A 25,244-nucleotide genomic window follows, 5' to 3' on the forward strand; every position below is an offset into this window, starting at 1 on the left:
CTTGCTAAGGATGTGAAAAAAATGGAAGCGGTGCAAAGAAAAGCTACGAGAATGGTATGGGATTTGCATTACAAGACGTATGAGGAGAGACTTGCGGACCTGAACATGTATACCCTGGAGGAAAGGAGAAACAAGGGTGATATGATACAGATGTTCAACTATTTGAAGGTATTAATCCGCAAACGAACCTTTTTCTGGAGATGGGAGGACGGTAGAACGAGAGGACATGATATGAGAGTGAAGGGGGGCAGACTCAAGAAAAATGTCAGGAAGTATTTTTTTCACAGAGAGAGTGGTAGATACTTGGAATGCCCTCCCGCGGGAGGTGGTGGAGATGAAAACGGTAGCGGAATTCAAGCATGCGTGGAATAAACATAAAGGAATCCTGTGCAGAAGGAATGGATCCTCAGAAGCTTAGCCGAGATTGGGAGGCGGGGCTGGTGTTTAGGTGGTGGGGCTAGTTCTGGGCAAGACTTCTACGGTCTGTGTCCTGAAAATGGGACTAGTTCTGGGCAAGACTTCTATGGTCTGTGTCCTGAAAATGGCAGATACAAATCAAGGTAAGTGTCAGGTTCTCAGGTTCAGAGCCCGCGGGGCCGGGCTCTGGAGCAAACGTGAGCCCTTGGGCTGCTGCCGAGGAGCGACAGCAGCAGGCAAAACCCACCAACCAACACTGGGTAAGCACACCAGCAGGGACTGCAGGCACTGCCCAGCGAACCGGAACACCTGGACTGGAATCCCCCGGACTGGAGGACACAGGACTGGAACACTGGACTGCAATCCCTCGGACTGGAACACACACCGGACCGGAACACACTGGACTGGAGCACACCAGACTGGAACACACACCAGACCAGAACACACTGGACTGGTCCCCCGGACTGGAGGACACAGGACTGGAACATGGGACTGGAGCACACTGGACTGGTCCACACAGCTTCACCTGCACTTAGCTACTAAGCCCCCCAGAAGTTGAGCTCCTGGGTTCGAGTAGCCGACAGGACTTACTGGATACCGGATGACATAGGGACCAGGACTGGAAACAGAAGTGCTCCTAAACCTAAACTGATCTACTTGCTCCCAAGCCCTAAACCAGCAGGAGTGTTCCTAACAGTAAACTGACAAAAGGACTTCCTAAGCCCTATACTAAACAGGAGCTCCTAATCCCTGCTCAAGAAAGGAACTTCCTAAGCCCTAAACTAACAGAGCAGGGAACTAAACACAAAGCTAACACAGGTGCTACTAAGCACCAAGCTACAAGCAGAGCTTTACACTAATAAGCTGAACACAGAACTAACCAGCTACCTAAGCACTGCTCTAGCAAGCTAGATACAACTAACAAGGTGCTTCCCAAGCACTACTCTGGCAAGCAACCAGAAGAGCTCCTAGCACTAAAAGGGAAGACAGGGGAGCCACAAGGAAAAAGAAGGGAAGCTAACACATAAGCCAAAAGTGATTCTAAATCACCAAACACCAACAGCAAAGACTGCAATGCTCCCAATAGCACAATCCCAGAAGTACTTCTAACAGCAAACTCTGCAGTGTTCCTAACAACACCAAACCCTGAGGGGGTAAGCAAACATGTGGACAATGGGGAGCCGGTTGATATTGTATATCTGGATTTTCAGAAGGCGTTTGACAAAGTGCCGCACGAAAGACTCCTGAAGAAATTGCAGAGTCATGGAATCGGAGGTAGGGTATTATTATGGATTAAGAACTGGTTGAAAGATAGGAAGCAGAGAGTAGGATTGCGTGGCCAGTATTCTCAGTGGAGGAGGGTAGTTAGTGGGGTCCCGCAGGGGTCTGTGCTGGGTCCGTTGCTTTTTAATGTATTTATAAATGACCTAGAGATGGGAATAACTAGTGAGGTAATTAAATTCGCCGATGACACAAAATTATTCAGGGTCGTCAAGTCGCAGGAGGAATGTGAACGATTACAGGAGGACCTTGCGAGACTGGGAGAATGGGCGTGCAAGTGGCAGATGAAGTTCAATGTTGACAAGTGCAAAGTGATGCATGTGGGTAAGAGGAACCCGAATTATAGCTACGTCTTGCAAGGTTCCGCGTTAGGAGTTACGGATCAAGAAAGGGATCTGGGTGTCGTCGTCGATGATACGCTGAAACCTTCTGCTCAGTGTGCTGCTGCGGCTAGGAAAGCGAATAGAATGTTGGGTGTTATTAGGAAGGGTATGGAGTCCAGGTGTGCGGATGTTATAATGCCGTTGTATCGCTCCATGGTGCGACCGCACCTGGAGTATTGTGTTCAGTACTGGTCTCCGTATCTCAAAAAAGATATAGTAGAATTGGAAAAGGTACAGCGAAGGGCGACGAAAATGATAGTGGGGATGGGACGACTTTCCTATGAAGAGAGGCTGAGAAGGCTAGGGCTTTTCAGCTTGGAGAAGAGACGGCTGAGGGGAAATATGATAGAAGTGTATAAAATAATGAGTGGAATGGATTGGGTGGATGTGAAGCGACTGTTCACGCTATCCAAAAATACTAGGACTAGAGGGCATGAGTTGAAGCTACAGTGTGGTAAATTTAAAACGAATCGGAGAAAATTTTTCTTTACCCAACGTGTAATTAGACTCTGGAATTCGTTTCCGGAGAACGTGGTACGGGCGGTTAGCTTGACGGAGTTTAAAAAGGGGTTAGATAGATTCCTAAAGGACAAGTCCATAGACCGCTATTAAATGGACTTGGAAAAATTCCGCATTTTTAGGTATAACTTGTCTGGAATGTTTTTACGTTTGGGGAGCGTGCCAGGTGCCCTTGACCTGGATTGGCCACTGTCGGTGACAGGATGCTGGGCTAGATGGACCTTTGGTCTTTCCCAGTATGGCACTACTTATGTACTTATGTACTTATGTACTTCTATCAACAACAGAGCTTCCAAAGCCCTACACACAGCAATGCTTCCAAAACCAAGAGGGAAAAGCAGGGGGACCAAACACACAAACACCAGTGCACACTGCACTAACACTAACCTGGACCTTAGCAAAAGCAAGCAGGGAAACTAGACACGAAGTCAGAAGTGCACACTGCACCACCCTACCTACAGCAAACACCACTGTTGCAAAGGCCCTGAAGGAAACAACACCACTTCCTTATCAAGGCCCTCCCTGATGATGTCACACTCCCTAGACCTAGGCAAAAGCACACTGACCCAGAGAGGCCCAACCCACACCAATGCAAAACCGTGAAACACTTGAAGCCAGTACACCCAAAGAGAGTTAGAGCAACTCAGACTACCCACACAGGTGCAGTATAATGAAACAATTAGAGCCATGCTGCTGGAAGCTGCCAGCACAGAGAGACAGAGCCAGCTCAGAAAGGACAGAGAAATGAAACAGAAGCCAGCTAAGAAGCTGACCCCCAGGAAAGAGGTAAGTTTGAGAGGGGTTCAGACCCCAATCATAACAGTAAGGTATAAACAATACGTAGCACATATGAGTTTATCTTGTTGGGCAGACTAGATGGACCGTGCAGGTCTTTTTCTGCCATCATCTACTATGTTACTATGTATGTAGTATGGCCGGCAGTAATTTTCCTGTGTAGAAAAGCTGGTTTCTGATGGTTACAGATATATTTAGGCCACAGGCTGAAAAATCCGTATTGTTATAACAGAATGGTTCAGGCTTGTATAGGCCCCCAGACCAACAAAGGTTAGATCACAGGTAAATACTCCTACAGTCTGTTGTTATTGATTTCCACAAGTGGCTCTGTGTAGGTCTTTAAAAAGACCATGCACCTACGGACAGTTTTCTGTCAGGAGGATAAGCAGTTTCAAACTGAGAGATTCATTGTTGCAAGGCAGATCCTCTTGCCTCTCTCCCCTCCTGATGCCAACCCTCCCCTCGTGTCCAGTATCTGCTCCTGCCCTATCGATGGTGGCTCTGGACATGGAAAGCGCTTCTCTGAGCCTTGACAGAGGGGGCTGGCTTATTAATTCCATTGAAAGATTTGGTGCTATTGTCCTTTCCTCCATGGGGGTTGACCTTGGAGTACATCTGGAAGGGTCTTCAATTTTTAAACACTGTGGCTGAATCAACTACTTCTAATCTTATCTTCTAAAGTACAAGTGTTGGCGTCTGGTATGGATTTAATTAAGTTGGACTGTGCAAATCGGTTTCAACAGTTAAAAGAAGTAAAAGAACTACAAGGCTTTAAAACAGCTATAGCTAAGGACAAACTATTTCTTCATAGGAAGATAGAACAGCTTGAAAATTATAATAGAACATTAAACGTCTGTCTTCTGAATTTTCCTAAGCCTGCTGGTGTGCTCCCTGGGGACTTATTTAGGAAATATTTGATTGAAGTTCTTCATTTTACCCCTGAAACTACACCTCCTTGGAATAAAATTTACTTCATGCCAACTACTTCTAAAGAACCAGGGAATGGTGGATCAGAGGCTGTGCAAGTTAAAGAAGGCGGTTTAGATTTGAACAGTTTGTCAGCTGTATTAGAAGAATCGATATCGGGTGTAGCAGAGAGAGCCACCTTGATTTATATCTTTTGTATTTGAACAAGACCTTAGTAATGTGATGAGATTTTATTTTCGGAATGCTAGTAATCTATTTCACAGTCAAAAAGTCTGAATATATACAGATGTCACTAAATCTATTCAAGATAGAAGGAAAGCTTTTCTTGCCATGAGACAAGAGACTAAAGATATTGGAGCATCTTTTTTGTTATCCTATCCATGTAAATGTTTGTTTAAATATGGTGGAACTAGATATGTTTTTTTTTTCAGTCCAGAACAATTGCAGCCCTTTCTAGATGGGAAGCGAGCTTCTGGTCAGAAGATTCAAGTTCAAGCTGGACAGTAAAGAAGATGCAGTTCTTTAATTATTCTTTAGTGGAGGAGTAGTGTAGTGGTTAGTGCAGTGGACTTTGATCCTGGGGAATTGGGTTCGATTCCCACTGCAGCTCCTTGTGACTGTGGGCAAGTCACTTAACCCTGGTACAAAATAAGTACCTGTATATAACCGCTTTGAATATAGTTGCAAAATACCACAGAAAGGCGGCATATCAAGTCCCTTTCCCCTTTCCCTTTAATGAACTCTCTATAAGTTTTCTGTTCACTCACCACACGTTAGGGGTTTAAGAAGGCAAATTATATATATTTTTCTTAGTTTTATATACTCTGAAAGACTCTTAAAAGTTGTTCTAATTTTCTTATATTGTCTTTCTAATCATTCTTATCTTCTTTAGAGAGTCTTATATTCAGTATTCCTTTTTGTATTTTTATTTGCCATTTTTCATGAACCAAGTGGATAGTTGTTTATTGTACTTGTTGAAAGTTATAAATAATTTTTTTTAAAGATATAGAAGCCCTTTTATTAAAGTGCACTAACATCTGGGCTTAATGTTGTAATGCATTACATTTTACCACCTGCAAAGTCCAGATCTAATGCAGCACTGAGAAGGGATATACCCTTTTTCCTATTCAGGCAATGCATTATTCCTTAGCGTCCCTCCGGACCGGCCCAGGATTGGACTGATGGGTTGTGTATGCCATCCAGCAGATGGAGACTGAGAAAATTCTGACTCTAGAGAGCCAATAAGAGCCCTGGCCATGTGACCCTAGCCTCAGTATTTTCTCAGTCTCCAGCAGGCAGGAGGTGAGCTCATTAGTCTCTCTCTTTCTCCTTTTCTCTTTAAGATACTAGTGATAATAAGAATAGTTCTTCTGTGCCTGGGGAATCTCAGAGGCTTGGCAGATAGGGATTTCTTTTCCAGCCTCTGGGGTGTTACACTCGGGTGTCCCCGAGTCCCTCCCCCTTCCTCCCCATCTCCCTTACTTAGTTGGGAAAGGGCTACCCTTTCAGTGGAAAGGTGTATTGCCTTTGGGAGAGGCAGCCATTATTACTTTAAAATATAAGAAATAAAGGAAATTAAAAGGAAAGCCTTTTCTTTCCCCAGAGTGCTAACGAGCAGGCAGCTCCGTTGTGCTCTATGGCTGTTTGTGGAGATTTTTCTTTTCTAGCTCAGCTGTTTAAAAAAAAAAAAAAGAAATATTTGATACAGTGCCCTTGGCCTTAACGAGCGATTTTCTTGTTTACATTTTTCTTTCTCCGTTTCCTCGCGTTTTGGCAGCGGCGGTTTGTTAAAAAAAAAAGGCGCGAAACATTTTAAGGGCAGAGAGAGCTCAGCTATGGCGGGAGGCTAAAGAGTTGTTTTTCTTAGCGCCAGGGTGTCAGTGCTTTTGGCTCTTGCAAGTCCTTTATGGCGCTGGACATTTTTTCGGTGCCTCTGTCGGCGATTTCTTGTGTTTTTTGTTTGCCGGTCTGTCGCATCTACCTCAGTGTCTTCCGTTTCTGTTTCGGACCTCCCTGGTTCTTTAGATTTGCCGCGGAAGGCCGCCATTTTGTCTGCAGCTGCAGTTTTTTCTGCACGGGAGCTATTCTCTGATTCTCAGTTTGCTGAAGGGCAGAAGGAAACAGAGGTAGTGTTTCTGGTGCAGTCTGGAGGACCTCAGGACGGGGGATTTTCCCCTGAGTTTGTCCTCCAGATGTATCAGCCGTTCAGGATAAACAAATCTGATCTTGGGGCTGAAGTTTCACAAGAGACCTACTGCTTGAGAACCATAAGTGAGTTCATTGTTGACCCAGGATCAGACCACTGGGCTATTAGGCTACTCCTCAATGCTGTATGCTTTACATGTATGCTGTGCATGGAATGCTTACTTGCTTGCGCCTTATGCATTTAATGTCCGGTCGCTCCTTCTTGGGACACCTGTATGTCTTTGTACCAATATTTACAGCATTTGCACAGCCTGTTTGATGCTTGTTTCTCTATGGTCTTGGGTGACTTCTGTCTGTGGGTAGGTAGTGCTCAGTTGTGGCTTCTGCTATAGCAACTTTGGGAGTGTTTTTTTTTCAAATGCCATATCATCACCCTTTTGGTTAGGTACCCACTTTCCTTCCACAGGTATGTTGCAATCAGGCATTGTTTTGGCTGCAGCATCTGCAAAAAAAAAAAAAGCCCAGGTATGCTTATTTTAGTTTAAAAACAAAAAAAACTTAATCCACTCATTTGGCTTCATTTCTAGCAGTCACAAGCTTAGCCTCAAGGACAAAAGCCTGTGGTGATTTTCTTGCAGGGGCAGCAGTTACAGGCATTTACTGCTTGATTTCAATTGCACTCTGGCACTTCTTGTTTTTCAGATAATATAGGTGCCTCAATAGTATATTGTGTAACTGCAGCGGCTGGCAATTAATCTGGGGCTACAGCCAATTATTCAACTGGGAATTCTATTCCTTCTTCTCGTGTATGAGATCTTTTCTATGCGTGCATATTTATTTTTACGGTTGTTCTCACCTCTTTAGCTTCAGGTGATGAAGTAATATTTGGATGACAGCCTTTACATACATCGCTATCTGTTCGTATGTGGGCAGTGGTCTAGGAACCAAGTGTAAGATTTTGTAGTTCAGAATCCCTGTTTCCACTTTCTACAACTGAGGTAGGCCCGTATTTCCTTTGACCAGTTGGTCTTGAAGGTTATTCGAGACGGCTATGACTTAGGCTTTGCCAAGCTTATTTCAGATGTCTGTATAGAGTCTCCCTGTCATTCTAGCTGCAATGCACGCGCGGTAGGGGACACTCTACAGAGGCTCTTAGGTTTTCAAACCATTTGCCCAGTTCCTTCTTAGGACTACGGACAGGGTCACTATGCCATTTTTCTTTGTAGTTCCCAAGAACGAAGGTTCCTTCCTTCTATTTTGGATTTCAAGGCCGTCATTCGCGTTCTCAAGTCACAAGTTTTTTTGTATGGAGACTCTTCGGTCCGTCAATGTGATGGAAGCTTATTTGCATTTTCCTATTAGGACCGGTCTTTACAAATTTGTGCGGTTTGCTATTCGGGGACACCATTTTCAGTCTCGGGCTCTACCGTTTGGTCTCGCAACAGCACCTCACACTTTCACCAAACTTGTGGTAGTGGTAGCAGTGACTTTCAGGAAAAGATGGGATTCTCGTTCTCCCGTATTTAGACAGCTGGCTAATCAAGGCAAAATCTTATCGAGAGTCGGCAGGTCAAAGACCGCATGGTACAACTTTTTGCACTTCTTAGGTTGGCTAGTAGACGTAGCCAGGAGCCGTCTGATTCCTTCACAGTCTCTAGAGTATTTAGGGGTTACCTTCGACTCGGTGCGGGGTCGTGTTTTTTCTTTCCCAGGGCACAGTTTTCAAGCTGCGATCTCAGATTCGAGGAGGCAGCGACTATGGAGGTATTTCACTCGGCCATAGCTTTCATGAGGTCTCTCCAATTTTCTCTTCTATCCAGATGGTTCTCGCGGACGAAATCCCTTCAGCTGAGGTTTCCTCTGCATTCTCAGGAGCGCAGCAGTAAGTTCTGGTGTTTGCGGTTGAAGAATCTCTCTGCAGGTATGCCTTTAGAGTATAAACAATGGATAGTTTTTTCACGACTGGTGCCAGTCTCCGCGGCTGGGGAGTCCATTGTTTAGGCTGGTTAGCGCAGGGTCTTTGTTTGTTTGTTTGTATTTGTATCCCACATTTTCCCACCTCTTTGGTCTCCTCGGGCAGCATTCCAGTCCATCAGTTTCTTAGAGACCAGAACAATTCGTCTACCTCTGGAGGAGTTTCGTTCTCTAGTGACTAGCAAGGCAGTGAGAGTTCTGTTGGGCAATGCCACGGCACTGGCCTATGTCAACCGCCAAGGAGGAACGAAGAGTCTACTCTTGAGACAAGAGACAACGCGTCTCTTGCCGTGGGCAGACATTCATCTAACTGCCATTTCAGCCTTCCATGTGGCGGGAGTCGAAAACTTTCAATCAGATTTTTTCTCACTTGTCACACCCTAGATCCAGGGGAAGGAACTCTCAGCTCTCGAGCGTTTCAAAAGATAGTAGCTCTATGGGGCATTCCAGTTCTAGATCTTTTTGACTTCAGTCTCACCTCAAAGGTTCTTCGCTTCTTCTGTCGCTGAAAAGACTTGAGAGCGGCAGGGATAGACACCCTCTTAAAGCAGTGGCCTTCCGGTCTTCTGTACGCGTTTCCTCCATGGCCTCTCTTCGGTCGCCTCTTGCAAAAGATCGAAGAACAAGGGGTCCTGGTAACTCCAGATTGGGCCTGACGTCCTTGGTACGCGGTTCTTCAGCGTCTTTTGGTGGCGTCTCCTCTAAGTCTTCTTGTTCACAAGGATCTTCTATTGCAAGGACCAATCCTTCATCCAGACCCGGCTCGATGAAGGACCGATCCTTCATCCAGACCTGGCTTGATTTTGTCTTATGGCTTGGCTCTTCATCGGTCTCGATTAGCTAAGAGAGGATTTTCCGTTTCAGTAATTGTTACTATGCTGCGGTCGCATAGTCGGTCCACGTCTCTAAATCATATTCGCACCTGGAGGATTTTTGAAGCTTGGTGTTCAGATGCTGGTATTGCTTATTTCCGAGATTTAGTATTATTATTATTATTAATATTTGTATAGCGCTACCAGACGCACACAGCACTGAACACCTGATATAGAGAGACAGTCCCTGCTCAATAGAGCTTACAATCTAAAAATAATACAGACAGACAAGACAATTAAGGGCAAGGGAAGTACAGGGTGAGAAGGAACAAGGGGAGGTAATTGAGTAGTAGCTAGGAGCCGAAAGCAGTGGTGAAAAGGTGGGTTTTCAGCATAGATTTGAAAACAGGTAGAGATGGAGCTAGACGTACAGGCTCAGGAAGTCTATTCCAGGCATAAGGTGCCACGAGGGAAAAGGGACGAAGCCTCGAGTTAGCGGTGGAGGAGAAGGAGGATGACAAGAGAGATTTGTCCAATGAGCGGAGTTCACGGGGAGGAATGTAGGGAGAGATGAGAGTGGAGAGGTAATGGGGGGCTGCGGAATGGAAGAGAAGTTCGAATTGTATGTGGAAGCGGACAGGGAGCCAGTGAAGTGACTTGAGGAGTGGACTAGTGTGGGCATAACCATTTTGGCGGAAAATAAGTCGCGCTGCAGAATTTTGGACAGACTGGAGAGGAGAGAGATGGCTGAGAGGAAGACCAGTGAGAAGTACTACTACTGCTACTTAACATTTCTAAAGCGCTACTAGGGTTACGCAGCGCTGTACAATTTAACATGGAAGGACAGTCCCTGCTCAAGGAGCTTACAATCTAAAAGACAGGTGTACAATCTAAAGACAATCTAAACAATCTAAAGACAAGTGTAGAGTCCATCTGATAGGGCATACTATATTTCACGAAAGGTTAGGTGCCGAAAGCAGCATTGAAGAGGTGAGTTTTAAGCAGAGATTTGAAGATGGGTAGGGAGGGGTCTTGGCGTAGGGGTTGAGGAAGATTGTTCCAAGCATAGGGTGAGGCAAGGCAGAATGAGCGGAGCCTGGAGTTGGCAGTGGTGGAGAAGGGAACTGAAAGGAGGGATTTGTCCTGTGAGCGGACGTTACGGGCGGGAACATAGGGGAGATGAGGGTAGAGAGGTAGTGAGGAGCCGCAGACCAGGTGTATTTGTAGGTAAGAAGGAAAATCTTGAATTGTATGCGGTATCTGATCGGAAGCCAGTGAAGTGACTTGAGGAGAGGGGTGATATAAGTATATCAGTTCTGGCAGTGATTTTGGCAGTAAATTGCAATAATCCACACGAGAGGTGACGGGTTTGGATAAGGGTTTTGGAAGCGTATTCAGAAAGGAAGGGGCGGATTTTGCTAATGTTGTAGATAAATGACAGGTTTTAGTGATCTGCTGAATATGTGCAGAGAAGGAGAGAGAGGAATCAAAGATGACTCCAAGGTTACGAGCCAAGGAGACAGGGAGGATGTGAGATTTTTAGTAGCGGAGATGTTGGATTTTTTGTAGCGGGGATTTGGTAAAGGATTATCTCTTTCTTCTCTTAAGGTACAGGTTGCGGCTCTTTCCTGTTTCCGAGGTTAGATACCGGGTAAGCCTTTCCCCAGTCTTTCAGAGGTCTTCCGTTTTTTTCAAGGGAGTTAGTCTCCTTCGCCTGCCAGTCTAAGCAATCTTCCCATCTTGACATATCAATCTTGTTCTTTCAGCTCTGATGGGTACTCTTTTTTGAGCTCTTGTCTTCTTGTTCCCTTAAGGATCTGACTCTCCAGTGTTTTTAGTGGCCATTGCTTCAACTAGGAGAGTCTCGGAGCTGCAAGTTTCTTTCCTGCAGGTCTCCGTTTTTTTGGAGGTTTTTTTTCCCAAGGAAAGGATAGGTTTATGTCTGGAGTAGTTCTACGTCTGATGCCTTCTTTCCTGTCTAAGGTAGTTTCACGTTTTCATCTTTCCCAATCAGTTTTCCTTCCTGTTCTGGTATCTTCTTCGGGCAAGGAAAGGATAGCTTCTGCTTATCTTCTCACCGGGAGAGCAATTCTAAAGTGTGTTCAAACGCATTCCACAAGTGGATAAGCGTTTTTTCTTGGACAGAGCGATTTTTAGTGCCATCTGTGGACATTTGTAGGGTGGCGACATGGGTCTTGCTTCATTCTTTTTCTGAACTGCATGTTCAGTGTCGCCAGGAGGCGGTCTTTCCAACTTGAGTACTCATAGCGGGGTTGATAGGGTCCCTCCTTTAAGATTACTGCTTTGGTACTTCCTATCAATCCAATCCTGGGCCGGTCCAGAGGGACGCTAAGGAAGGAGAAATTAGATCTTACTTGCTAATTTGCTTTCCTTTAGTCCCTCCGGACCGGCCCAGGTCCCTCCTGTGTTCTTTCTAGGTTACAGGTTTATATATAGTTCGGAGTTTGCCTTTCTCGCTTTTTGAGGACAGAGCTGTTCTGCAAGTTTACAATTTCTACATTAAAAAAAAAGAAACATTATTTATATAATAAAAGTTATGTATGAGCCATACCTCTTCTCCGTGGGGAGTTGATGGTGAGCTTTATTACACGGCTTTGCCGTTGTTCAAGCACATTTTTATGATTGTGTTTGGTGGCTGCTTTGATTTCCCAGGGCACAGAATCTTGTCTTTCCTTTCTTTTCTGCTTTGTTATTCAAATACTGAGGCTAGGGTCACATGGCCAGGGCTCTTATTGGCTCTCTAGAGTCAGAATTTACTCAATCTCCACCTGCTGGAAGGCGTACACAACCTTTCAGTCCAATCCTGGGCCGGTCCAGAGGGATTAAAGGAAAGCAAATTAGCAGGTAATATGCAGAAACAGGCAAACTACCACAAAACACCTTAAAGGTCACATGATAGCCTGTTTCTGTGCATTAACTGCACATTAAGGGCTTCTTTTACAAAGCCGTGCTACAAATACTTGGTGTGGCAAATGTGAGAAAGCCCATTCAATTCCTATGGGCTTCCTCTCATTTGCCGCTTGGGAATCGCTAGTGCAGCTTTGTAAAAGCAGTCCTAAGTGCTTAACACCCTTTAATAGTGTTGAAGGAAAAACCCAGAATTGCTTTGATGATAGAGATGCTGCCACTATTAAAAAAAAAAAAAAAACTTGCTTGAAAATAAGCCTTAGCTTTCTACTCAGATATCAACAAGATGCCATACATCCATTCTTTTTCTTACTTTTCTATTTTTCTCTTTTCAACTCAATCACAATATATGTGCAAAAATGTATATCAACACTCAATAAGAGTTAATATTCTACAAAATAATGTATTTATATATAGTGATTGAGTTGAAAAAGATAAAAGTATAAAAGTTTTTGATTAATGATAGTGGAAAAAAATGAAGGTGTTTTGACCAATAAAAGACACTGGCAAGCTTAAATAAGAGAGTAGTTACAATTGAGCCTTCTTTAAGCTTCTGAGGGCTTTTCCACCATTAATACTTATGTTGATAGATCTATTTGAATATTTTGTGAATAGCTTAGCTTGAATGTATGGAAAGTTGATAATAGAGGTGTCTGTGCCAAGTAATTATTCAGTAGATCATATGGAGAGAGAAGAACCTTAAATAAAAAGTATTGAAAATGTGTCAGAAAAATAAAGAAATATTTCCAATTCTTTTAGTGCCATATGCTTGATTAAAAGGAAAGAAGCTGCTTTAGTATGATGCAGGTACTTTGGCAAGCTCTAGCAGTAAATTTGAGAGACTGAGATCATATTTCACATTCTCTGGCTTTGGAGTGAGGTTTGTTACTGTCACAGTATGCCCCAAACTAGCCCATTTTGTAACACTGCCTCCACAAGTTTCATTAGAGGCCAGGCATGATGATTCTTGTAGCACCCTAGTGATTTCATCAAAACTGGTTTCAAGTTCAAATTTATTTGATATACTGCAAATCAATAAGAAACATCTTAGTGTTTTACAGTACATGTGTTAATGAAGGAAGGGTATAGATTAGGACAGCAGGGACATGAACAACAAACAAGGGAAAGCAGGGGCAGGGATGTATAAAATTCAGCAACTCAAGAAGGAAAACAATGAGGAGGGAGAAGAACACAAAGGAACACGGGAGGAACACACTGCCACTAACAAAAACCAGTATCACTGAAGACCACAAAATCAAGTCTGAGTAAAGAGGTTATTATAGAATTTTTGAACTTCATAAAGGAAGATTTAGATCTTGAAAAAAATAGTGGAGAGTCCATTCCATAGGGTAAGGGTCGCAATGCTGAAACAGGAACTCCTGATATAATTAAGACAGATATGATGGCAGGAAGGCACTACTACAAGAAGTTGTTAGTATGAGAGGAGAACCTGCTATGGGGTATAAGGAATAAGAGGGCTGGACGGAAATGCAGGGAGTCTAGACTGGAGAATCCAGTGGAGTTAAGTCCTGTTGCCTACTGCATACTTAAAGGGTATGCAGTAGGCAACAGGAAGCTGGTGCTCAGTCACAAAGAGAGAAGAAATATGTCATATTTCTTTTTCCCGAAGAGCAATTTATGGCAGTATTGTGCACCAACTGCAACCTACAAATTCCCGTAACTGGTAGGCCATGATACAAGTCCTTTTTCTAAAGTGGCTTGTGCTTCACCTGCCGTGCAGGATTCCAGTCTCTCTATTATTAAACACACAGTGCAAGAGCTGCTGCCTTCATCCCAGTCTGTGTGCTAGCACTCACAGTGTAGAAATTGAATAGCACTTAATCTCTTCTCTAGGACTTAGTGCATAGTCATGATATTTTAATTGCTGCAAGGAAATCTAGCAGACATGCCTATTCCTTCAAATAGTTCTCCATCTGGTATTTTGTGAATGGCCATGATCTCATTCATTGTTCTCTTCATATTATTCGAAACTTTTCATACCAGGTCTATTGTCTGGGTCTCCAGACTTCTTCCATCTGACTACATCTCAGTGATGTCTTGGCTTTTGATATTTGGATTGATAGGCTATTGGTTTCTTACTGTGCACATATTTCTGAATTCATGAAGGGGGCTGCTTCATTTCAGGCCACCATGCAATAGAATGTGCCTCATTTAAATATCTCAAATGGGAGGGGACTGAAACTGCTTCTGTACTCTTCCAGTCACATACATGAGCACACATATGCACATGGATTGGAATAATGCCATGAGGATGCTCGCATACTGTTTGCTCTCCTCCCCCATGCTGCCACATTCCTACCCCTGATAAGGTGTATCTTGGTCATTCAGATGTGTATTTAATATTCTTTGTTGTAAATTCCACTCACTTTCCAGATATTGTGAATGACAGAAAGTATGTTCATTTTATTAGGAGATCAGCGAGATGCTGTCCGAACTTCTACTGCAAAGAAGAAATTATCAGCACAGAAATTACCTGAACCAGTTTTTCAGCAGCCAGTTATTTCTATATTACCTCAACGAACACTGGTGCCCTTGACTATTTCTCAGCCAGCTACCTTAATGTCCACCATATTACCTGTAACAAAAGTAAGTTCTCTCTTTAGCTATAGCTAAATTAAAGTGTACTGCTTGTATCTAGACACGTTAGAGAATTACTGGGCAAAATGGGTATATCAAGAAATGAGCAGACACAAAAGTACACAGGTTGTCATATAGGTGATTAATTGTTCAATAATATTTTTACATTTTTTTCAATATGGTATTACTTCATGGTATTCTTAGGACAGAATTAGGCTTGAATTATTTGATTGTTGTATATAGTTTATAATGTATTTTAGAGCAAATGTTTACTGAACTTCAAAGCATTCAAGGTATCGCAAATTAGAAGTAATCATATTTTTTCAAAGTCATAATAAGAAATTCTTTGTTCCCCTTTATATTAAATTTGGAAAACATGATTTTGCCTTTTAATGGCCAAAAACACAAGCAAGGGTGGATTTTGTTCAGACAGCCACCTGTATATCCATATCCAGTTTATTTTCTATTAAAATTCACGTATATAGGTGCTTTGAGGTTATGGGTTGCTGTTTGACGCTGATTTGTATTCCTGAGTATAATACATTTACAAACATAGCAGTGAATGTGTCTCAAGTGCAAGCACATGATGAATGGATCATGTCAATCTTGTGCCAGAATGAAAAACATCTTTCTTAATTTAAGAACTTTTCAGCATATGTAAGGGATTTTTGCCCACTATGGGATCTGCTTTTCAGTTTCTTTACTTTTATATTGGCACCCTCAGATATTTCATATTTTCAATCTTTTTGGTAAATTTCTTGACTCTTTGAGCATAGATTTGTCAAGGTTTATTATTTTTCTCTTCTTATCAAGTATTTTTTATAACAATTGCTGTGCAGCCAGATATGCATTGGGTTTGCTGACCCATGTTTCTGCACAAGCAACTTTGGCTCAAGCTTATTTTTCTTACGTTTATAGCCACTAGCATGAAACAACAAACCAATGACCACCACAAGGTGTACCATAGCATATATAACAATTACCTATAAACTACCATGACATTTTTTAGTTTCTCGGTTTTTCCTCACAATGGCCAAGAAGTCAGCCAGCAGCCTCAAGAGGTGTTTGCAGACAATGTCCTCTTTACAGACATATCAGAGAAGGCCAATAATGTCTCCTTACCTCTGCGCCAAGATGTCAGTAGTTTCTTCCTAGCAGGAAAGGCTATGAATTTTATGAGGGGGGGTAGGTTCATTCCCTCTTCGCCTCATAAAAAGGCGAAATGGTGATTTATTAGAAACATTCAAACAATTCAATTAGGGCAGTAGGAAGATTAAAAATTTTAATAATGATTCATCATTTTGTGTAGTACCAATTAATTGCAGTTAATATGTAAGATATTTTTGATGTGTGTGTGTTTGTTAATTGAAGTATATGGTTTTCCCCAGGACAATACACCCAGCAATGGAAGTGCCTTAGCATAGGATACTCTTAATTCAGACACTACTAACAGAGCTACTCCTGCTTATATTGATTTTTCTTTTTTTTATTTCAAACTTATTTTTTTTTAACATTTGTTTTCTTTTTTGCCTACCTGAAGAAGCATAAGAGTTAATGGCAGGTGATTCTTTCTGCCCTACTGCTGGTGGTAGAGAGGCCAATAGATTTGCTGTTTTCTTTGTCCAGTATTGTTATGGCTTCAACTGTGGAGTGCTGCTAGAATGTATAGGGTGTAGAAGGGACCTCCTGATGTGAAAGCAGCTTAAAGGTAGTGACTAGGCCCACTGCTTCTCCCGATGTGAATGCAGCTGCAAGGTCAGCAGCGGGCAGAAGGCTGGCTCTGCCCTACCCCAAAACAGGAAGTTACCTCGGACCTCTGATGTAACTTCCTGTTTTGCAGTCCAGCAGAGCCAGCCTTCTGCCTGCTGCTGATGCAGCAGTCACAGTTCACAGCGGGAGAAGCATTGGGCCAGACACAGGAGAGGTAAATGAGGGATTCATTCATCTCGATTAAATATTTTATTGCATATTAAATCTTCAGCTCTAATTTTAATAGGTTCAAGTGAAGTACTAGAAGGTGTAATTTTATTTATCTCATTTCTAATCTGCCTGTATCTAGACAGATTCCAATCAAAACATGCATAAAATACACATTAAAACAACATCCTATATAATAAAACGCACCTCCAACATTCTGAAGCTGACTGCATGGCTGAGGCATTCCTGATCTCTGTATCCATCTCCTGAATTGACATCACATACTTCCGGGTTCGTCAGAAGCAGAAGTGACCAACCACATGAAGTTCTCAGCTTCAGAATGTTGGCGGTGCATTCTATTAAATAGGATTGGTCAGTTCCTTGAAGCACAGCCAGAGCTCAGCATCCTGCACAGTAACGCTCAGACACCAGAGAGAGAGAGGGAGGGCCTGACACTAGAAGGGGGGGGAGGTATCTCTGTCACACACACACACACTCTCACTCTCACACACTCTCTGTCTCACACTGTATCATATTCACTCTCTATGTGTCACACAGTCACTCACACTCTTGGTCTCATACACTCAGTCTCACAGAGAGTCTGTGTCTCACACATACTCTCTCGCTCTCTCACACTGTGTCTCACATATGCACTTGCACACACTCTCATTCTCACACATACACTCTCTCTCTCACACACACACACTCGCACATTCACTCTCTCTCTCACACACAGTCATTCTCACATACATTCTCTCAAACATACACACTCCGAGGAAAACCTTGCTAGCGCCAGTTTCATTTGTGTCAGAAATGGGCCTTTTTTACTAGTAAAACAAATAAACCCAACATAAAACTAGAATTAATAGAGAAAGAATAAAAAATATAAAGACAAGGGGTCTGATATGAAGTTTAGTATAGTTTATAGTTATAATTTATTAAGAAGTTTGATGTCCTGCTACTGCAACCCAAGTTGATCAAAGCAGTTAACTACAGAAAGAAGAAAGGAACACCAGTTTTGATAGGATAGTGCTCATACAGGGAAAGGGGTCGCAGTAACAGAATATAGGGGCTGGTGGTGCCTAAGTCCACAACAACTGGTTAAAGCAATCAAATTGGTGGGGTCGAGGGCGCAAAGGCCAGAAAAAGAATGGGTCTTCAGTAGTTGTTTAAACTTAGGGAAGGAAGCCTCGGGTCTTATTAGAAGTGGAAGGTCATTCCAAAGTTTTGGGGCAGCAAAAAAGAAAGCAGTGGAGAGTGTATTCTTGTAGTGCACCATTTGCATCCAATAATCTAGGTCTGCGGGTAGATATATAGGATATAATTAAAGAAGAAAGATAGAGAGGTGAGCCGAGATGGAGGGCTTTATAGCCAAGCAGAGAATTTTGCAAACAAACAAACAAACCAGTAGTAGACGGGAAGCCAATGGAACTTTGACAGCAAAGAAGAAATTTGGTCAAATCTTCGAGCCTTTAGTAAGAGACGAGCAGCCAGGTTCTGAAGAGTCTGTAATCTACACAATGAGGAAGTACGGAAGAAAGGAGACTCAGGTAACTTACACAAGTGTTGGAAGCTAAAATTGTAAATGAGTGTGTGGTTGGTTTATTTGTTTTTTTAAGCTTACCTGGGACAGATACAGAAGACAGTGGTAAGAACAGTTAGTCTGGATAAAAGAAATTGAGTGAGGAAAGGGTGTAAAGGAGAAGTTCAAACTTTTCCTACTCAGATCACTAGCAGAGCTTGAGCAAGCATCAGACATTGAGCCAGTGGCATCAGCTCTGCTAATCACCACACAGCTTTGAAAGCTCAAAAAGGGTAGAGGTGTCTCCTGGTCTGAAACACCCACACCTGATAGATTGTCTAATCTCAGGTATAGGAATTTAACAGACAGGCTGCCCAAGTAATGTTAACCAGTTTTGACTACTGCTTCCACAAGGCCTTTCTGAACACATAGAGGGTAAATGTCTGGCCAGTAGTTACTAATAGACCTGTCCTCCAGAAATTTGTGCAAACCTTTATTAAACACATCTATATTACTAGCCTTGACCACATTCTCCAGAAACAAATTCCACAGGTTAGTTGTGTGTTTTAAATCTGCTACTAGTTAACAGAGGTGGTATGATATTTTTAATTTCTTCTTTTCTATTTCTCTGGAGAAAACTATACAAGGTCCATCTTGAAGCACCGAATGAAGGCTTATTATAAGCCAATGTTTTATAAATGCTTTGTGCTGTGGCTGGAGCCAGAGTGGAATTTGCCAGCATGCAAATATGTTTTGTTCTCACAATCATGTAAAGATGAATTTGCATATAAAGCTCGCAAGCACGCCTTATGAACCACTTTGTGAGGATGTCCTCTTTTAAGGAAACGTTCACGCAAACTCTAGCTGGCGTTTGAACGGTTGTAGAAGAACATATGCAGTGTATGTGCAAAAATTGGCCCACAAGGAAGGCCAACCACAATTGGAGAAGGTGACAGCTGTCAAAATGTAAATAAATATTACACCTTTCCGTATACTGTTGTGTCAAAGCCAACGTTCCCTTTCTACACTAATGTGTCCAGAAAACTGATTTACATTTTTCTATATCCCATGATTATTATTATTTTTTAAGATTTTACATTTATATCAAGCAAATGCTTGTTTGAAATCAATACATTTCAACATATTTAAGGAAAATAAAATCAGGAAAAATACTGAAATTTCTTGCTCAAGTCCACATATTTGGAACAAAATGATAAGAAATGGAATATGTACTATAACAAAAATTATCAAAAAGAGAGCAACAAATGATAACAGCCAGCATTATACAGTGTTACAATTTCAATTAAAGGGCAAAGATGTTCTAAGAACCCCTATTTTGCCTTGAGGTAAGAAATGCTGTTAATTGTGCCGGATCAAAGAATACATATTTGTTTGACTGATGTCTCACCACACACTTACATGGGTATCGCAAGTAAAACGTTGCACCCAGCTGAATTACAGCTGATTTCATTAGAAGAAATATTTTCCGACGCTTTTGCGTTTCTCTGGAGATGTCGGGAAAGATTTGAATTTTCTGACCAAGAAATGTTTTATCTTTATTCTTGAAGTACATGGACGTTAACCACTGTTTATCTGGTGCCAATGCCAATGTTACTATCAATGTTGTTGGAATCACGTTTTCAGAATCTGTTAATTCAAGCAGTTCAGTAACATTCGACAGTTGTTCTTGTGCTTCAGTTTTTTGATCACTTCTTTCCTTAACCGGAAGGTAGTACACATGGGTGAAAGGAGGAATCAATTCCTCTTTTACACCAAAAATCTCTATTATATATCTTTTCAACATTTCCCTGGGAGGTTTGGTAATCTGTTTAGGAAAATTTAACAGACGTAAATTGTTACTTCTGACAGTGTTCTCAAGAGACTCGGTCTTTCTTCTTAATGAAATCAAATCTTTAATCATAACCTCCTGCTGGGATTGAATTCTTTTCATATCAAGATCTTTCTTTTCTTCTGTCTGTTCCAATTTTCCTATTTTTAAGTCTATAGTCTTTATTTTTTCCTCTTGCTTTATCATTTCTTGCTTTAATCTATTTATCTGTGGTGTAAGTGATTTCCCGAGATCTGCTATCAGAGTCCACAAAGAATCCAAAGTCACTTCAGCTGGCTTATGCATTTCAAAGGAAAAAAGTGGTGGTGTTACCTCTCTCTCCAGCAATACATCCAGATTCAGACCAACAGCATTAACCGCCGAAGTTGCTGTTAATATCGGTGTTTCCATCAAGGCTTCCTGCACTCCAAAAGATCGCTGTTCTGCCTCCCGACTCTGAGCGGTCTCACCACTTCTGGGGGATCCGTTCAGGGTCATCTCTGATGGGGTACTATAGCCCAACGGCTGAGGGGGTGGTTCCCTTGTATCAGGGCTGAGCGTAAGCTCTAGCCCAGGAGACGCTGCCGTGTCTCCATCCACACTGGCGTGTATCAGCGGGCTGCCTCCCGACGCTTCCAACACTGCAACAGATGGATCCACAGTTGTCTGTAAAAATGTCCAAATATCCTGTGAGGAAGGAACCGACCGCTGCAGAGCATGGGGGGCGGACCTGCCCCGTCGCTTCGGCATCTCAATAGGTAAAAACAGAGAGCTGTAGAAATGCTGGCGGTTAGCAAGTTTGCTCGGTGGCCATCTTGTTCCCTCTCCAGTTCTATATCCCATGATTATGACAGTTTGTTCAAAATATTCAACCATGTATGAAATTGTTTCAGTGATTCAGCAGTGTCAATCCAAATTAAAAAGCACATCAATAAATCAAAGCCATACTTTAATGAGACAAAACCACTGAAAAGAATATAGGTGTTCACCTCAAATTGAGATACATAAAGATTGGCAGTGCTAGGAACAGCAGCGGTCCCCATAGCTACCTCATGGACTTTAGAAAAAAAATTGTCCGTCAAAATTAAATAATTCCTATACAGGACCAATTGTGCTAGGGCAATTAAAACAGAAATGTGAACCTGTTCTGTGAGTGTACATTGATTCAAAATAGTTTCAGCAATTTGGTGTGCTGTTTCATAAGATATGTTGGTATATCAGCACTTCTAGGTCCATGGTGACCAATATAGCCAATTGCTGTAGACCATGGTAGGCCTGCAGCCTACCATGGTTGAATTAAGTCTACAACCAAACACACTACACTAGAATTTTTTTTTAATATCTGATGTGTAAAGTCTGAAAGGATAAACTAAATCACTGTACATCCCAATAATAGGCAAAGAAGTACATTGAACTACACTCACAGAATAAATCTGAATAAGTTCTTAAATCTCACAGTAAAACTACCTTCTTCCTGTGACTTACAGAACAGGTGAAGGAAAAATTAGGGTTGGGACTTTTGTAGGCCTTTTTCTTTTTATCCACAGGTACAAAAAGCTCCTACAGTTGAAGTATGGCTAAGAAACATTGTGCCCCTAAAGCTGCTGCTCTCATTACAGCTTCTACCTCTATCCAGACTTAATGCTTGGTCCAAAGTAAGGGTCTGGTCTCGTGCTAAATGTATGCACATTGAGTCCCTCATGAAAGAAGTACAAAGAACTGAGAGAGGAGATAGCAAGACTAAGCAGCATCTGTTTCAACCAGAATCCATCTTGGAGATTCATGTTGAGGCATTTGGGATCTCCAGCAAAGAGAGAGAAGATCTTGTGCAGAAAGAGGACAGCTGGACACAGGTCACCAAAACTAGCAAAAATCAACCCTCCCCCAACCCCATCTTCTGTTGAAGAATCGGTTTGCAGCCCTGGAGGCAGAAGAGCTGAGAATACCTCAAGAACAGGAGGAAACGGCGATCAAAAATCCCAAAGCCACTGGATCAGTGGCCAATAAGAAGCGAAAGGTAGTAGTGTTTGGTGATTCTCTTCTGAGGGTTACAGAGGAGCCCATCTGCCGACCAGACATGATGTCCAGGGAGGTGTGCTCTCTGCCTAGTGCCAAGATTCGAGATGTACCAGAAAGTTTGCTGAGACTCAGAGGAGCCCATCTGCAGACCAGACATGATGTCCAGGGAGGTGTGCTCTCTGCCTAGTGCCAAGATTCGAGATGCACCTAACCACTATACCTCTACTCAGGAAATCTAGACTACCCCAACTTGACATTTCGTCCTTTAGATTGTAAGCTCCTTTGAGCAGGGACTGTCCTTCTTTGTTGCTCTGTACAGCATTGCGTAACCCTAGTAGCGCTCTAGAAATGTTAAGTAGTAGTAGTAGTATCTGCCGACCAGACATGATGTCCAGGGAGGTGTGCTCTCTGCCTTAGTGCCAAGATTCGAGATGTACCAGAAAGTTTGCCGAGACTCATCAAGCCTACTGACTAGTATCCTATGCTGCTCATCCATGTTGGCACAAATGGTACTGCTAGATATCCTGCTGAACATATCAAACAGACTTCATGGCTCTGGAACAGAGGGTGATGCAGTTAGGTGCACAGGCAATGGTCTCGTTGATACTTCCTGTTGAAGGTAAAGGCTGAATGAGGAAAGCTCATATCCTAGAGATGAATGTGTGGCTGCGTGGATGGTGCCAATGTGAGCGATTTGGTTTCCTAGACCATGGGATGATTTTCCAAGAGCTACCAAGTAGTGATGGTGTCTGTCAAGGAAAGGACAAAGTGTCTTCTGTAACAAACTGGCTAAAGTATTAAAGAGGGCTTTAAATTAAATTTGCTGGGGATGGGTGAGAAAAGCCCCCAAGTCATTAATAACCCTCAGGAAGGTAAGGCATCAAATACCTTTATAGAAAGGGAAAAAAAGAGTAACAACTGGAGAGCTTTGTATACCAATGCCTGTAGTATGGGAAACAAATTTCTAGATCTAGAGGCTACAATGATAGAAGCCGACTTGGATTTAGTGGCAGTCACAGAAACATGGTTTTCAGTGAACCATAAACGGGATATAGTTTTACCTGGCTATAATCTATTCAGGAAGAACAGGGTAGGAATAAAGGGTGGAGCAATGGCGGCGTATGTTAAGAATAATATTAAAGTGACAGAATTGAAGGACATATGAGATAAGGAAGAAGCACTGTGGGATAAACTGGGAGGAGGAAATGGAAAATGTATTTACATTGGTGTAATATACAGGTCACTTTCACACTGAGATTTAAGACATTCACAAGATAGCTAGGAAAGAGGAAGTACTACTGATAGGTGATTTTAATATGCCAGACGTCAGTTGGAGTGTCCCTGCTGCGAGGACATGTAGAAGCAATGGGATCTTGCTTTCTCTACAGGAAGAATTGTTCCAGCAGTGGGTAATGGAACCCATGTCTGATGGAGCTATTCTAGACCTGGTGCTTACAAACGGGGAGTGTGTTTCTGATATACCCCTTCCACATAATCCTATTACTTCAAACTGTACAAATTTTACCACTTCAGTTATAATTAAGTGTACGTCTACCCATATCCTACTCTGTATTGCTCACTAGAAGTTGTAGTCCCATCCCTGGAGACTTATCAGCCTCATTGGGATTACTTCTCTCTATATGCTACTATATATTCATCCCAGAGTTGTATTCTCTTTTCCAGAACCTTATCAGCTTCCTTGCACCTACTGTTACTCTATTTTCCACTCTGTATATATTTCCAGAGTTGGTACTCTCCTCTCCGGAACCTGTAAGCCACATTGAGCCTACTGCTATGCAGGAAAATGTGGGATACAAATGTAATAAATAAATATGACGATGGGAGATCATTCAGCATCTAGTGATCACCGAATGGTGTGGTTTAATATTACAGCACAGGAGGAGAGGGCTTATTCAAGCTTGAAAGTCCTAGATTTCAAAAGAACTAACTTTGCCAAGATGGAGGAATTTCTCAAGGAAGACTTAGTTGGATGGGAACTTCTGAAGGAAGTAGACCATCAGTGAGCAAAATTGAAAGGAGCTATTTTAAAGGCATCATAAAAGTATGAGGAAAACAAGGCTGCTCTGGTTCTCAAACATAGTAGCTGAAAAGGTAAGGGAAAAAAAAGATCAGCCTTCATAAATTACAAGATGACTCAGAAAGAGGAAGATGAGCAAAAATACCTGGAAAAGCTAAGAGAAGCCGGAAGGAAAACAAAGATTCAAATGGAAGAAAAGATAACTGATATGGTAAAATTGGAGGACAAGACATTTTTTTTAGATGTAAATGATAGGAGGAAGTGCCATAATAACATCGTGAGGCTCAAGGCTGAGGGGAAGGAATATGTCGAAACTGAAGGATAAAGCTGAACTGCTTAACAGTTATTTCTGTTCTGTATTCAGGGATGAAAGGCCAGGGTAGGACTGCCGAAAAGAAATGCCAATGGGAATGTATGGAAGACCAGGACTGTTTGTCAGGAGCTAGCTAAACTAAACATAGATAAAGTAATGGGGCCTATTTGGATACATCGGAGCATACTCAAGGAACTTGAAGACGGTCTAGCGGCTCTGCTGTCTAACATCTTCAATGCTGGTGTGATCCTGAAGGACCGGGGGACAGATGTGGTCCCTCTGCACAAGAACGGAAGTAAAGAGGAGGTTGGGAATTACAGACCTGTCAGTCTGACCTCAATGGTGAGTAAACTAATAGAAACGCTTCTAAAGCAGAGGATTGTGAGGTTTCTTGAATCGAATGGACTACAGGACCTGAGGCAGCATGGTTTCACTAGAGGCAAGTCTTGTCAGATAAATCTGATTGATTTTCTTTGACTGGGTAACCAAACAGTTGGACGTGATATGATACAGACGTTCAAATATTTGAAAGGTATTAATCCGCAAACAAATCTTTTCCGGAGATGGGAAGGCGGTAGAACGAGAGGACATGAAATGAGATTGAAGGGGGGCAGACTCAGAAAAGATGTCAGGAAGTATTTTTTCACGGAGAGGGTGGTGGATGCTTGGAATGCCCTCCCGCGGGAGGTGGTGGCGATGAAAACGGTAACGGAATTCAAACATGCGTGGGATGTGCATAGAGGAATCCTATGCAGAAGGAATGGATCCTCAGAAGCTTAGCTACAATTGGGTGGCAGAGCAGGTGGGGGGAAGAGGGGTGGTGGTTGG

The 25,244-nt window shown here is 42.5% G+C and overlaps 1 protein-coding gene across 1 annotated transcript in view; it reads left to right on the forward strand.

Annotated features, from left to right (window-relative positions):
• BRDT (bromodomain testis associated) overlaps nucleotides 1-25,244 on the forward strand; it is a 296,166-nt gene that overhangs the window by 91,213 nt on the left and 179,709 nt on the right. Inside the window, 1 exon segment of the mRNA XM_030206522.1 lies at nucleotides 14,613-14,788. Within this exon segment, the coding sequence (XP_030062382.1) occupies nucleotides 14,613-14,788 (176 nt within the window).

Source organism: Microcaecilia unicolor, chromosome 6 (assembly GCF_901765095.1).
Source record: "Microcaecilia unicolor chromosome 6, aMicUni1.1, whole genome shotgun sequence".
Lineage (NCBI taxonomy): Eukaryota > Metazoa > Chordata > Amphibia > Gymnophiona > Siphonopidae > Microcaecilia > Microcaecilia unicolor.